This window comes from Sprattus sprattus (genome assembly GCF_963457725.1).
Source record: "Sprattus sprattus genome assembly, chromosome: 11".
NCBI lineage: Eukaryota > Metazoa > Chordata > Actinopteri > Clupeiformes > Clupeidae > Sprattus > Sprattus sprattus.
Genome location: NC_137909.1, coordinates 21,750,598 through 21,766,683, shown reverse-complemented (window position 1 = coordinate 21,766,683; position 16,086 = coordinate 21,750,598). Strand labels below are relative to the sequence as shown.

Sequence of the window (16,086 nt, the reverse complement as noted above, 5' to 3'; positions counted from 1 at the left end):
TCCAATGACAGTCGCTAGTTGCTAATATAGGGTACTTACTTGAGGTAGATGAAATGTAACATTGAACCCTGCACTATAGTGTATCGCTATGCACCATCACATTAAGTCGAAAATATATGCTGCTCAGTAGGCCTTTTTGGCCCTTGGTTTGGATTCATGTTTCCCCCAAGCTCTATGCTCTAAGAGTTGCACGAAAAGGGCGTTTTCAAGGACAGCTGAAGATCTTAATTATTAGAAGTCAAGCACTCCGTGATTACAGTGAAGTAAAGATAGGCTGCCCTTTTTTAAGAGTCTGTGAATAAGTGAGGGACTACCTCTCCCTTGAGCTGTGAAATGGTAGGCGGACTGCTAGCTGGTTGGGAGCACTGTAAATCACATGGGGTACGGTTGGGGTTGGGTGGGCACTGACTACATGAGGCTGGGGGATGTAGCCTGGATGGTGAAAGGCAACACCCATGTCAGATTTACTCTCAGGTCTATAAAACATGGCAGCTACACGGAGAACAAACAGATGCCTGCATTTCTAGCGTGAGACATACATTTCTCCCAAAATGTGTGTATATATATATATATATATATATATATATATATATATATATATATATATATATATGTATATATGTATATATACCTGGGATTCAGCTGGGTCTTGCTTATTGAAGTGGAACATTAAAAGGAATTTAGATTTATACACGCAAGTAGAATCTATACTGATAGCTGAACTCCTGTCTGTGATGGGATTGAATTACATTAAGTATAGGTAGTTAGGTAGTAGCAGAAAGGAAATTGAAATCAGATGCACAGACTTTGGACCGAATCTATTTCTCTGCTGTTCTGATTAATTGTCCCAGAGCTTTCTGTTGATCAGCATTTATTGAAATTATTCAACATTGGGAATTTATGTTGGTACCTTTTATGAATTATTTTTGTAGTCATCTGACTTTGTACACAGTCGAACAAATCCACCGATTCAGCAAGATTATTAGTTGTGCTCTCTGTTTAGAGGCCATGTTACACTCAGGTGTAGATTTCACCTTTTTAAATTCACCTGCGTATCACGTCTTTATGACAGGTGGGCATAACGCTGATGAATACAGAAAACTAGTGTAGCTGTATGTGTAGCAGTACGGGTACATGTACATGTTCTGTAATCAGTTACTTAAGTTTAAACATCAAATGAACTGTAAGCTCCAAATGTTCTCAGCCGTGTTGTTGATTATTTTGTTTGGATTATTTTGTAATGACAGCTATTTTTTTTTATTGTTATGGTAAATTAAGTAATTTATTTGTTTTTCATGTCATTTGTACTTTTATACTCCTTTTTTGTGAGACAATTAATGCTTTCTAAAAATTCTAGGTGTGTTTTTATGTTTTTGTTTCGTGGTTTGAAGTGTTATGTTCAATTTCCTGTTTCAAATCTCCTTCAAGGGCAAATGTTCATGAATGTACAGCATCTGATTAAATAGTACCATGAACAGTTTTACAGAACATACTTGGTTTGATTTCTGACGGATTATGATGTTTGACTGGATTGATCATATGTCACTGAGTTCAGGCAGTGACGTGTGGGTTGGTGGAGGATCCTTGCCTTGACACACTCAGATTCACTCCTCTTCTCTCATGAAATCTGGCAAAATGTATTATTTGGCATCATAACATGTAAAATTATCATAAAACAAACTGAAATGTCTCCACCAGCAAATTGGACCCTTGTTTACACATCCATGTATCTGAAGAATTAGGGCATTCTTTATATGAAAGGGTCTTCTTAGTTCATCTCAAATCCCTTATTAGGAAGCACGAGCTGTAATGAAAGGCAGTCAGTGCACTGCTGCTGCACCCAAAACTGGCCTGTTTGTCATCCTGTTCCACATTTTTTGTCTAGAAGATTCTCATCCCTGGAGCTATTCAAATGGTTTGTGTACTTGGTCTAAAGGTACATTAAATAGTCCATTCCAAAGCGTCAATGGAATGTGGTGTTTTTTAGGGGTAAAACACAAGGGAACTCTGGTTTCACCTCTAAAAGAACCATTCTGAATTTATATTTTATGTGGCGCAAGAATGCACTGATTCTGTGTCCTTGGTAATGGAAGCCAATTTATTAGACAGCCTTAGTACATTGGTACACACGAAGTATACTTTTGTTTGTGCTTCAACACTCGCAAACATAGAATCCCAGTAAGTTGAACAAGTTCAGGACGGACTAACGTTCTCATTTATTATTTTCTCTGATAAATCATTTTGATATAAATCAGACACAGTCAACGCTATACAACAGCAACAAATAAAAGTAAACATAAGTCAGACAAAATAACAACTAAATAAGCGTTTGCATCCCAGGAAACGCGTAGTGCAATATACAACCTTTTTTTTTTGCCAGAACAGAAGTAAGGGGGCTGAAACAGAGAAATCATTCAGAAAAATAAATATATATACATCTTAAAAGGGCGGAAAAGATTCTTTGCAAAGCCATTCACCAGTGGAAGGTTTATCATTGCACCAGAAGAGAGAACTAACAGACAGACTAAACAAAATATACCTATTGTTTATTGAGTCCCAGTTTACCACTACAACTACAGCTAAAACATCACTAACACAGTGGCTTCACATTGGCTTTGTTTTTTCTTCTTTTTTGTAAGGACATTTTATTTTTTTAACTACTTCACAGTCAGAAATATCACCACTCAACAGTGAGACGCTAAAACATCGAACAAATGGCATACAACATCACACCACTCAGTGCATGGCCCGGTTAAACATTTTTACTAACCAATGAGAAGACTTCATCTGACAGGATACAATACTGAAATACAAACGGCCCTTTTTGTATATTCTTTTAAACATTTTTCGCAAGCAAGCAGTGGCCTTTTTGACACTTAATGTGAAGTCTCCCAAGAGGAAAAGAAACAAAAAAAAATTGTAAAATAAGAAAGGACATGGCAAATTCAAAGATCCCCCATTCTGATTGGCTGGAAGAAGGATGGCCTGTGGTTGGCTGGGTTCGGACTGAAGCCCTGCTTGCGGAGTCTCTGCTATAATATTTTCCATGCGACAGTGGCCTTTCTCCCCATAGCTGTGTGTCCAACAGTCTAACAGTCTCGCCAGTCACACCAACCGTCTTAAACTACACAAACTGAGGCGTTCAGCTCGCTTTGTCTCGGATGGCTCGGCCTTGTTAAGGACCAGATAGTAGAGTCCGTATCTACTCTAAAGGATGCCGTTCTGCATCCAGCGATATGATTTATTCCATCCTGAGTGTCTCCCCGCCCAACTCCTTCCCCAACTCGCCTTCCCACCCACACAGACAATTCAACTAGAGGGCAACAAACTAACACAGGCTCTACCTTGGGCACGTTCTAGCAGGTTCGATAGCATAGAATATTACATTTGGTACTTCCAGTTTGAAACAGTGTCTTGATAGTTAAACCCATTTCAATCATTTGCATCCATCGTAAAACATGAGAATACTTGCAATTATTCATTTCCAACATACTATTTCATGTATATATATATATATTTATACTATATATATATATATAATTTTTTAACCAATGTCTTTTTTTTGTTTTGTTTTTGTTTCATCAAGCAAGATGCATACACAGTAATACAGGAGTACAGGGATGAAGGTGCAGGGGGGAGGGGGGGAGTGGGGGAGGGAGGGGAGGGGAGGGAGGACAGTGACAAAGTTGAGAAACGAGGAGGAGGAATTTTAGGTTGTTGGTTCTTCGTCTGGTTTATTCATGGTCTTGAGAGTGTCCAGGAGGAAGGTGGGGGTGAATACGTTAGTCGATCCTGTGTGTGTGTGAGAGAGAGAGAGAGCGAGAGAGAGAGAGAGAGAGTGAGAGAGAGAGACAAAGAGCAAGAGAGAGAGAGAGAGAGAGAGAAGAGTGTCGAAAACAAAACAGAGAGAAAGAGAGGGATTTGGGGAGAGCAAAAAGAAAGCTGTTAGATACATCCAATCATTCCTGCAGCCTGAAAATGTGTTTTCAGCTTTTTATATGGTATACCGACTAAAAAAGACATGTAACTGAATTATCCAGAGGTGTGGATGGAGATGATTGTGTTGTAGATATGAGTGCATTAAGAATGCAAGGCACTTAGAGACGTGACTAAACTACTAGTACTACTGCTATACAATACAACAGCGATACTGTGTTCTGAGTATGTAATACTACTACTACTGATTGCAATGGTAGATAAGGCCCACATACTTGTGTTAATATATTTTTAGATCACATCTAGTCTGTTACAAGATCAGTTTGAACCATACTTTACCCCGACTTCAATCCCCCAACAAAATTAATAAATAAACTGAATATGACCAAATATAACCCTACGTATGTGAAACAAATGGTCATACGATTGTTTCCCAACTATGATTAAACTAAAACCAAAAGAACAACCAAAAACTGAGTGAATATGAAACTATTAGCTGAAGACACATTTTTAAAGTGAGCAAACCAAACATTTGTCCCAAACGGCTATCGCCTGTAAATCTGACATGACTTGCTTCCAAGGGGCTGTTTTTGTGATAAACTCCAAACACGTGAAGTAGATAAGCCATGGCATGGAACAAACGCTTGATTCAGTCGACACAACTGGTAACCACAGTAATTCAACAGGCCCAAATATTAAGTGTGTTTCTGAAGCAAAGCTGTAGGTTTCTCAACACCAAGCCCAAGGTTTGGGGTTTTAGCTTTACTGTGATAAATTAATGAATTCATACAAATACAAATTTAACCCATACAAATGTTATTAAAACTCCAAATTAACTCTTAAGATTTTACATTTCTACAAGGTCTTTCTGTCAAACAGACAGAGGAGATGATTTGAAGCAAGTCCATCTGAAGTTGATGAGGTACTGTGGGAGGCGGGGGTTTGGGTCAGTAAGAGCTAGAAGTGGTTAGAGGTACCGATCAACTTCTGTCTGGTTTTGCCCAACTCACACTCCTCCCTGTCTTTTGTTACAAAACACACAACTTTGCTGACGTGGTAGTCTGAAACACTGTAAGAGCCAGGTTGCTATCCAACGCTTGCTCAGGGACTTAGCTTTCACCGAGTTACCTTAATCAAAAGCATTTATTTTTGCTAAGTTGGTTATAGTAGAGGATCAATGGCTGTTTTTCCATTCGGTAGGTCCCGAATGTGGCAGTATGTAAAGGAGTTGGGCATACTACACATGGTTCAAGTTCTATCTTCTGTCTCTAAGCCGCTATACGATTGAAGACTTGGACTTGTTCCTTTGCTTGTTGAGAAGTGGAATACTAACTAAGCAAAGTATTTGACCATGTGTTTTTCGATGCAAAAGAAACCTTTTTTTGCAATCATACTTTTGAAAGGTTCCCTAATGAAAATTCTAGAGGAATTCTTGATATTTACGCAGGTAGTAAAGTGGTCAAGAAGTTGGCTAACTTGGAATTCCATTTCTCAGCAAGTAAGGTAACAAAGTTCCGTATGCGGCATAGCGGCCTTCTGACAGTCATAGAACTGTGGTTTCTTTTTCACTGTGCACATTTAAAACACAAACAAAAAAATTGTGATATGGCTTTAGCAGATGAACAACACCCACACTATGTGTACAACTAGTGGTGAACCTCTAATGAACGCTGCTTGAGGCCAGATATAAGGCTTCAGCATGTACAGAACCTACATTCTTTCCTTTCATTGACAGACATTCACTGTTTCCATGTTACTGAGCACAGATATGTTAGTAGTTTGTATACATGCATAAGCCTTAATGGTGCCTTGGTGAACACAGACTTTGTGCAGTGTGATTAAAACACAAACGTGGTCAACTAACTCATTTTGGACATTTCTACGCACACAGTTGACTGTGATTTGACTTGGAACCTGACTTAGCTTGACCTAGACATTTTGAAAAATTCAACTGCACTGGGCTTTCAACTGTATGAGAGTATCAGAGAGTTTAAGATCTTCCTGAAAATGTCCTTTGCATAGGCTCACCATGACAGGTCCCAAGCCAAAATAAAGGTGTGCTAATGTGAGTTTCCTTGTTGTTTTGTAGATCTGAGCTAGAACGGCATCAATCAGATTCTCTTTACTTTCTAACAGGTGGTACGTCCACTCAATAGGCGAGAGATTTACTAACGGGAATGGTGACTTTCAAAATGGTGGTGCGGGCCAAACATTTGGAAAGCCTGGATTTAAATATTCCAGATATAAGACTTATCCTTCAGGTAGTAGATAGATAGATATATGGATACTTTATTAATCCTGAGGGAAATTTAGGTAGTTGTTCCAACCAAAGACTTCAACAGCTGACAATCAGCTTGATCCAGAAGAGTGGCTATTCAAGTGAGAAATGTGGTTGGAACAAACACTTAGAGATTTTATTGGCTTTACACCTGATGAGTTTTTGTGTCTATTATATTTACGTGTACCTTACGCCTACCGATCACATATGATGCCTAACTAAAGCAAAAGGTAGTGAAGATAGCAGGTAATGTGCGGGGCGTGAGAGGGCTGCTTTGAGGGAGCGTTTTTGATGCTAAAGCATATCTAGTGAACATAGCTACATCTCCAGCCTGGGTGTCTGCAGAGGGTGGAGCCGTGGAGCAGGGAGAAGACGTCAATTTGGCAGATTGAACTACAACATCTCCTCTACAGACAGCCATGGGCCAATGTAGGCATGTAATGCGCGGCGGGCTTTGGAAGAAGGTTTTGAACATTTAAGAAGAGGACGATAAAAAAAGGAGCATGAACACATCTTTGCTTCTGAAATCAAAACATCAACCCTCTCCTCAAAGGAAAAAAGAAAAACCATTTGAGATGATATGGTTGATTGTCTTTTGATTTAGTTTTGGGGTGTCAAACTGTCATATAAACCATCTTTAAAAATGGATCTCCAGTGTGCAAATTAAGTCTGGGGGGAGGGGTGGGGTGGGGTGGAATTGGGGTGAGCGGGCGAGATGAAGTGGGGCTCCTCATCACCCGGATCTGGCAGCAGTCGTGGGTTAAGAGGGCACACCGGGCGGTGTCATCCACCCGGCGGAGAGAGAGAATGGGAGGTCAGCAGGGATGACGTCCACGTACCCCACATAAATGGCTACCCCTCCTGCAAGCTCCTGGGGGCTATGAGTAGCAGAGCATGGAAGGGGAAAGCACAGGCTATATTTACGAGGTGATTTAAAGGTGCAGTCCGTGATTCTAATCCGATACACTTTTTCTCAAATTAAATAAATTGATCCTCATGGTCGTCTAGCTATCCGTTCAGTGTTAGCGGCCATAAACAATCCCAGCCAATCAACACACGTGCTTCAGGAGCAAGGAAGGGAGGGCTGTCATTTGATTGGCTGTTGAGGTCAAACATCAAACCGAATCGTAGACCGCATCTTTAATTCTATTTTCTGAATTAGTGACAGCTGTGCACTGCACTTTCATCAGAAAGATTTACAGAATGTATTTCCTGACACAATGAATGAATATCGTTATAAATCCTAAAAATAAGGATCCAATGTTGATTCTCACACGTTGTATTTGTTGTGTTTAATGGTAGATAGTCTCATAGGTCTAGTCTGGTTTACAGTGACACTAAGCAGTAGAAGCAAAGACAAGAGGCATTATATGGACTGGCCAATTAAGACTCATTAAATGGTAGGAGGAGCAAGCAGGAGGTGGAGCTTTTGAGCCTATCGCTGATTGGCCGTGTCAGCAGACAGGGGGTGGACACTCATCCCTGGGGGATACGGAGTAAAAAAAACAGCAGAAGAGAAATAAGAGTGTGGTGGCAGGAGGAAACAAGAGGGGAAAGAAAGCCCTTGTGCTGCGGAGAGCCAGAAAGGACTTCTTTGCACGGCTGCCTTTACTTTGTTCAGAGTGTGATTTTCTCTCTCAATCCCTCCCTCTCTCTGTCTGTCTCACTCGTCTGCGACTGCTTCTCGTTCCTCAAAGGACACCCTAGTGGACTCTCGGAAGTCAGGGTGCTGCAGGTCCGTTAAGAATTTGATTGGGTTGAGCAAGTGGGTGGAACCTGCAGAGGAACAGAGGGGGGCCGACTTCATGCTCGAGTACACATCGCCGCACCGCAGAAAATGTATATAACCCCCGCACGACATTCTCGCTCGCATTCTCTCCTCTGGCCTAGGCCCCACTCTGGCTTCATGGAGAGACAGGGTTAAACATTCACATCCTACAAATCCATAGTCAACTTCTCCCCATCCAACATGATTCAAAATAGACCATATCCCATTTCTACTAGTGATAAAATGTATTGATTTTTCACATGGTTGTATTTCTAGTGGGAATGACCTGAATGGTATATTAAAGAGAGAACAGTAATTTTAGGAGGAACGGCAGCCAGTAAACCAATAAGCCTGGTAGTTTTCTGTTTTGAGAAGGACCTGGGCAAGTGGACTGAAGGTCAGTCCTGCAGACGATGGGAACATTTGTGGAGATTAGCACATTAGCAGATAAGTACCAATTTATTGTGCTGTATTTTCGAAACACAAGGAAGAAGAGAACTAACCCCCAGAATTAAAGATTCTCCCTTTAACCTCGGCACTTCTGTAAGCGCCCATTAGGTGAGCCGATTACCATTCAGTCACACTAAGTCTAAGCTAGTGCATTCAGGCTGGTCCTGAGTTTTGTTATCCAGTTTAACAGCTCTAATAAAAACTCCTATAAGTAAGACTGAACATCCCTGTTGGTAATTTACAGTTTTTAATTTAGATTGTATTTTTGTTTTGCCATGCCTAATCAGACATTACAATAATGTCTACTATCTGAGACAAGAACATGAAAATTTGCAACAAATACCACCCACCCCCCAAAAAGACAACAAACACACACAGTACAACACACGGACACACGGACACACACAGAAAACCCAGACTTACGAAAACAGACTTGGCTTGTCTGCAATTCAAGAACAAGTTAAAAAGAGACAGCACACAACTACAGGACAGAGCCGTAGAGACAGCAAAATTAGATAGACAAGACAGATGTTACACTTTCATAGTTAGTGAACTGATCATAACAAACAACACAGAATCAACAAGGAACAGCTGATCAAGGACACAGTTAAAGCCACTTTCTGCGCACACACAGATACTGAAGCAGAGCATGCAAGCAGTTAGAGCTGGATGCTATCAAAGTCTTCTACTGATGCCCTAATACTATTTATTGTAAATAAATGTAATCAAATACTTTAACCTCTAAAACACAAGTAAATGTCAGTGTCATTACCCAGTTAAAGTGGAACACTTCCTGAGCCTTTGTACACAGCTTGGGACGGTTGTATGCAGGAGGCTACTGCTAGTACTGGCTGGCTACTATTGTCTTTCCCTTCACGCCTCCCCTTTTAGGACTTTTGGTTGTAGTCTGAATGTGAATAATGCCATTGAAGTACTAATACCTGTGGTAAGATGACAAATAGTGTCACTAAAGTTGCTTTGATCATTTAAAACATGTTTTGAGGTGGCTAGATGTATCTTCTTTATGTTATAAAATAACGGGGTCATATCTAAGGCTGTTATACTTCTTTGCCCTGTTTGATATCAACCTGGACCTTCACATTTCTTGGACTTGATTTCTTAATACTTAATAAGCACTGCCGTGTGCTTGTATGTCTGGTTGTGTGTGTGGGTGTGTGTGTGTATCTGTCTGGTTGTGTGTGTGTATGTGTGTATGTGCTCGTATTGATTAAAGAACAATCTATTAATTAAAGATCAAATCTAAATCACCTTCTCATTCCATCAGCTATGTACACATTGTGTATGAATCTACATCTGTCTACTTTAATGTCTCTGTCTATCAGAATTGAGTCTAAAGGGACATATCCGTCTGTCTCTCTCAACTCCCTCTCCATACCGCCCCGTGGCACTCAGTGCTGGCAGACTCACCGATAAGGGCCTCCCATTTCCCATTGGCCTGCGTCACCTCATAAGCACAGCGCATCTCGCTGAAGGACGCGCCTCCGATGATGAAGACGATGACGCGTGGTCCAGTGCGGTACTCGCCAGGGGTCTTATTCTTGTGCCAGTGGCCATACCGGGCACTGCCAGGTCAGTAAGGTGGCGTGAAAGAAAAGCAGAATATCAGATTAGCAACCATCACTTATTTGTATAATTCTTATTCACACTCACTGGTAAGAACTACAATTGGCATAGTAAGATACTCATATGATTACACTCAACATTATAATAGTGTTAAATAGTTTCTGCATAAATCCTGATATCAAACAAGCAGGGCACATATGGATAACTGATACTTGTTTTTGACCCATTCCTATACATATATGTTACTGTAATGTTCTGCACCTCCATCATACACACACACACACACACACACACACACACACACACACACACACACACACACACTAACCCTAACGTAATCAACACCTGGTTCCCGTTGCCTGTACAAATCAATAGCGTGCATAATGAGAGTAGAGATCATTGGGTATGGAACTGAAATCAATAACACCACAAGGAGATGGGTCAATGTGTCACCTCCTTCCCGACACTGCAGTCCTCGGCCCACATACACACACGGGCACACACATTCACATGCATATACTCACATACACACACAAACTAGGGAAAGGAGACTTCAATTCACAAGAGAGCTTATTCTGTTAGCTGTAAAGGGAAAACAGCTTTGGTCATTGCTTTTAGCTCTCTGAGGTTTTATTAATGTTTAATTGGGGAATTCTGGATATTGAAGGTTTTCAGCTGGGATGTTAGACTGAGTGGAATGAGGACCAGTCATGGTATTGATCGCTCCACTGCCACAGTCTGTCGCTGAACTCAAATGAGTATTGATCTCTCGGCCCTCTGTCTTTAGAACTGAAATTTAGTACTAAAAAAATGTGCTACTTCAGGGACAATTTTTATATTGCTGTGAAGGTGTCCTTGTGTGTGTGTGTGTGTGTGTGTGTGTGTGTGTGTGTGTGTGTGTGTGTGTGTGTGTGTGTGTGTGTGTGTGTGTGTGTGTGTGTGTGTGTTGGGAGGGGTACATGTGATGTGAGTGTGTGTGTGTGTGTGTGTGTGTGTGTGTGTGTGTGTACCTGACTGCAGTAGTACTGAATGAAGCAGAAGAGCGAGTAGAGATGTAAGGGTAGTGCTTTGTGTCCAGCTTCTCCTCAATGCAATCCTGGAATACAAAGCAAAAAACAACTTAACCAAAGGGCACACAAAAAACACACACATATTATAAATACGCATTAACACACAAACACACACACACACACACACACACACACACACCACCAGCGTTTATGTGAGACTGACCTCCATGATGTCCTTGACCACTGGAGTCCAGCGAGACAGCTGGTAGGTCTGCTCACTCACTCGCTCCTTACGGTCCAACTTCTTCCCTCTGCGCAGAGTGGACTACAGGGGGACAGACACAGGAACGGAAACAGAGACAGAGACAGAGGACAGGAAAGCATAGACATGGAGGAAATACAAGTGGAGGAATTAGAGGATTATAACAACGCAAGGAAAACATTTTCTTGAAAGTTAAAAAGCTCCCTCTTTTTCAATCTTAAATAAGATATTACATTGTAATGACCTAAACCTTGTTTCGAAGTTCTATTGATATAAGTCACCTAGTGATAGAATTTATATGACAGAGACATGCTCCATCAGAGAGTCAATATGGAAAACCTGGTGGGGCTTATTCCAACATTACACAGAAGGGGAAAGATAGATATTATTAACCTATCTGAATGTGTGAATAAGCAAGTAATGACCAGAGGAGTTTCGTGGTTGAACATATCTAAAATTACTGAAAAGAAAGGATCTTTGAAGAGGTAGAAAGAAAGATAGATAGAAAGAAAGAAAGGAGGGACCGGCGGAAGAATGTAAGGGCTGAGCAACTCTTGAGCTTACATCTGTGATGATGGGAACCCCCAGGTGGGCCATGTTGCTGATGATCTCGCTGTCCTCTGGGGGGATCTGTGCGTGTTGGATCAGCTTGTTCAGGTTCTCCTCCGTAATCCCTGAGTTCAGACAACACACACAAGCACCGTCACAAAATGGCCGCCGCATAGCATCACAGCGATGACATGTTAGAGAAAGTCCTCAGGACGCCAGGAGACGCCAAAAGAGTCACAGATGTAGTGATACTGCAGAACCCCACCGATGCTGCTCACAGTAAACAGCATCGTGCTGCTCAGCTGGACCCATTTGTGTTTATGAGGAGAAGAATATTTTGTTCCAGGAAGAAACCCTTTTCTTTGATTAGTTTTTGGGGTAAGCCATTCGTCTGCTTCCTCACATAACTAAATAGGTTATCCACATGACAGTAACTAAAAATGCTCCCCTAAGTGCTTTGTCTTTACCACTTGACTTCTCTAAGAGGGTGTAGGAGCAGTCCTATCCATTCTGTTATCTATTCCGGCTGAACAAGGACAGATCCCAGACCTGTGTTTTATTATCTGTTGTTGGACCGGGAGATCTCTCACCGTTCTTGAGGAAGATGTAGAGCAGAATGATGCGGATCTTGTCGTAGGTGGTGACGTTGGTATCCAACAGGATGGGCACAATAGCACGCATGGGGTCTTTGATCTTCTCGCCCTCTGCGTCAGTGCCCATAGCAAGGTCCTGGCAGGACGATAGAGGGTGGAGAGGCAGTATTAGAGGAGAGAGTCTTCTGCAATCACTGAATCTTTTATATTTATATATATTATTTTTTAATATATATTATATATTTTCCTAATATATGTATGTGTTTAGGCTCTGGGCTCTGTTAAGTGCCTAGAGGCAATTGTATTGTTATGGCGCTATACAAATAAAATTTAATTTAATTTAATTTAATTTAGTGGAAGACTGAAGGCTGATTCTGGTTCATGCTATGCATTGTAGGCTAAACATTTCCAAATACTGACATTTTGTCCTCTGCCAGGGAAAAAGTCTATCATTTAGCCAGAACTGAGAGAAGAGACCAAATCAACTCATCGGCCTTTTATTATCCTACTCTGCTGGTCAGATCTCTCACAGCCTTACTTTGTGCTGCAATATCTGCTCAAAGAGCCTTCACAATGCAAATAAAATCAAACAGACACACAGACAGACAGACACACAGACAAGTACACGAAGATGCACACACACACACACACACACACACACACACACACACACACACACACACACACACACACACACACACACACACACACACACACACACACACACACACACACACACACACACACATATACACCCACTCACTGACCTGCTCTACACGGCACAGCTTGTCCACAGTTCCTTGGTAGTGCTTCATGCAGTCTTCAGCCAGCTGCAGATGAGTGGAGTACTGCAGAGAGGGACGGAAAAACCAGAGTTAACCCCACAACACACAAACAACCACACACACACACACACACACACACACACACACACACACACACACACACACAAACACACACACACACACAGATCCTATGACCTTGAAGGGGATACTGTTCTTTTTGAGATACCTTTCCAAACCTTTTCAACAAGAACTCATGAACACAGCAATATAAAAATGGAGATATCTGGAAAGGGCCAGGCAGGTCCATGCTGGCAGATAGCTAGGAAAAGGGCCTGGAATGGGCCAGGCACGACCATACTGGCAGATAGCTAAGAGTAAGGTAGGTATGTATGTATGGTAAGACTGACCTTGCTCAGCTCCTTCTGGTACTGAGGCATCTTCTTCAGCATCTGGGACAGGTCCCTCATGGTGGTCTACACAGAGATATAGCATGGTCAGATATGTTTGTATGAATACCATGCAGATATATATCGCCCATGTCCATAGTATGAATATATGTGTTAGTATGTATTCACACATGTAGACATAAACAAACAGACATACTGTAGAAAAAATGCACATGCACAGTTCTCCTTTGTATTGATATGTGTACAAATCTAAAAGATACTCATGTACATAGACGGCAAAATACTATATACTATAATGTGGGTTTTATTGTTGTTAGTTTCTTGAGGCTATGCAATATTGAGTAAGACGCTGGGTGCTTATTTATAGGAAGCTCTTCTTCTGAGGGAGTGATTTGGCTCACATCTCTCATCAGAGGTATGTGCTGTGTAAGCAAGTCAATCAACATTAAACCCCTCTCTAAGGCTGGCAAGGGGATTTACCATGAGTCAGCAATTCCCTGCTACGCTAATCTACGCTACACCAGCACTCAGATTAACAAGGTTTCTTCCTCTAAGGCAATAGGCGTTAAGTCATCCCTTCTTCCCCTCACTTCCTCTTCCTCTTCCTCTTCCTCATCTGCTCTCTCTCCTTACCTTCTCTCCTGTATTCATCCGTTTGCTGGAGGAGAAATCCTTCAAGGAGCGTGTTACCTCCCTGCGGAGAGAAGAGAGGGATGGATACATTACTGCCACTGTTAAACACAAAGAGAGAGGAAAAGACACCAGAGAGAGGGGGAGAGAGAGAGAGAGAGAGAGAGGCCCATATGGAAATCGTCTGTAAAAGTCATGTACAGAATATTCATTTTTATATGTAGTGTACATATTAATATTGCATAAACATACATAATTAAAGCCCTTCATATACATTAACATAGAACAAATAGCTTTATGTTTTTTAAAGGACTTGCATGTTGAAGGAAGGGCGTTATACCAGTTAAGTATGAAACATACGTATATGCAAGCTCTTTACCACACCTTTTCCATATGGAGAGAGAGAAAAAAAAAGAATAGATAGTGAGAGAGGGAGAGAGAAAAGGGGGGTGGGGAATGGGATGGAGAAAACTGTGTGAACAGGGAGGCACAGCAAAGGAAACTTGAGGCGAAAGTGTTCTAAAGAGGTTCTAAAGAGTTCTAAAGAGGACAGAGAGTTGCTATTCTTGAGAGACAATGAAAAAAGAGAGGTGCTAAAAATAAGAGATCTGTAGAGAACTCAAGAGGGACCGTTAGAGGACAGTTGTCCAAAGGGAGACAGACACAGAGAGGGCAGGAGACGGGGGGCCATGAGTCACTCACTGGGACACCTCCGCAATGTGTTTGTGTCTCAGCCCCACCCACAGCTCATCGTCCTCGTGGAGCAGCACCTCCTTCTCACGGCCATCACTGGTCTCATATCTACACACAGGAGGAGAGCTTACATTAGCTGAGGCAGATTACACAGAACCTCCCCTACGTAGAGATTACAGAAATTACACAGCTGTTTCACAACATGAAGATGGCATTCGCACAAGACTCTGGACACAATGGCGAGATGTTGAGAGGTGGAAACTGTACAATAATAATAATAATACATTTTTTTTTTTTAAACTGTTCAAAACCATCTAATTCAATATATCTACGCTAAAAATAGATAAACTGAGGTAAGCATTCCATCTACCTGTGTGTGTACAGAACTAATGTGCTTAAGTGTTTGGGCATGGACGTGTGGTGTGTGTGTGTGTGTGTGTGTGTGTGTGTGTGTGTGTGTGTGTGTGTGTGTGTGTGTGTGTGTGTGTGTGTGTGTGTGTGTGTGTGTGTGTGTGTGTGTGTGTGTGTGTGTGTGTGTGTGTGTGTGTGTGTGTGTGTGTGTGTTTGTTGTGTCCTCACTTGTAGACATCGTTCTCAATGGGCAGCAGGTCGTAGCCCATAGCCTGGAAAGTGAGCTCATGCAGGACAGGGGACACCGGGTCAAAAGCTCTGTCCAGGATGATGAGCTGAGAGCGAGCCTTATCTGGACCCTAGGAGGACAGTAGAGACAAATGTATGACAGGAGGATAAGAAAGAGATACATCACGCTAAGGATGATGGGAGTTGTAGTGTCGGAAAGAGTGACCCTCATCTGTGATGCTGATTTGATTTGACAGTTTGTTTCTTCTGGCTATGGCAGAGGGCAAATGAGTTCAGTCAGGTGTTAAAAACAAATACCTGCAAGCTACTGGCTCACAAGAAGTCTGACAGGGCCACAGAGGCATTTTAAATCTGGTCAGAGGGTAGCCATGGCAACACGCCACTGAAGTACCTTTGGGCTAATCAGTGTATCTAGACCCAAAATGGGTTGTTACTTTAAAATGACATTAGTCTTAAAATTACTTTATATTTAAACTGCTATAGAAGATACAAGCTATGCATATATTAACACATATTTTTTTTTTTTTTTAAACGTTTTATT

The 16,086-nt window shown here is 41.6% G+C and overlaps 1 protein-coding gene across 1 annotated transcript in view; it reads right to left on the bottom strand.

Annotated features, from left to right (window-relative positions):
• Window positions 1-7,877: 7,877 nt before the first annotated feature.
• The window catches only part of stxbp1a (syntaxin binding protein 1a), a gene marked incomplete at both ends in the record, with an annotated part of 31,930 nt that continues 23,721 nt past the window's right edge, over window positions 7,878-16,086 (bottom strand). Inside the window, 11 exons of the mRNA XM_080848204.1 lie at window positions 7,878-7,990; window positions 9,861-10,015; window positions 11,027-11,112; window positions 11,250-11,351; window positions 11,853-11,962; window positions 12,428-12,566; window positions 13,198-13,278; window positions 13,623-13,688; window positions 14,256-14,316; window positions 14,955-15,053; window positions 15,525-15,655. Coding sequence (XP_080704330.1) covers window positions 7,878-7,990; window positions 9,861-10,015; window positions 11,027-11,112; window positions 11,250-11,351; window positions 11,853-11,962; window positions 12,428-12,566; window positions 13,198-13,278; window positions 13,623-13,688; window positions 14,256-14,316; window positions 14,955-15,053; window positions 15,525-15,655 — 1,143 coding nt within the window. The remainder of the gene's footprint in view (window positions 7,991-9,860; window positions 10,016-11,026; window positions 11,113-11,249; window positions 11,352-11,852; window positions 11,963-12,427; window positions 12,567-13,197; window positions 13,279-13,622; window positions 13,689-14,255; window positions 14,317-14,954; window positions 15,054-15,524; window positions 15,656-16,086) is intronic.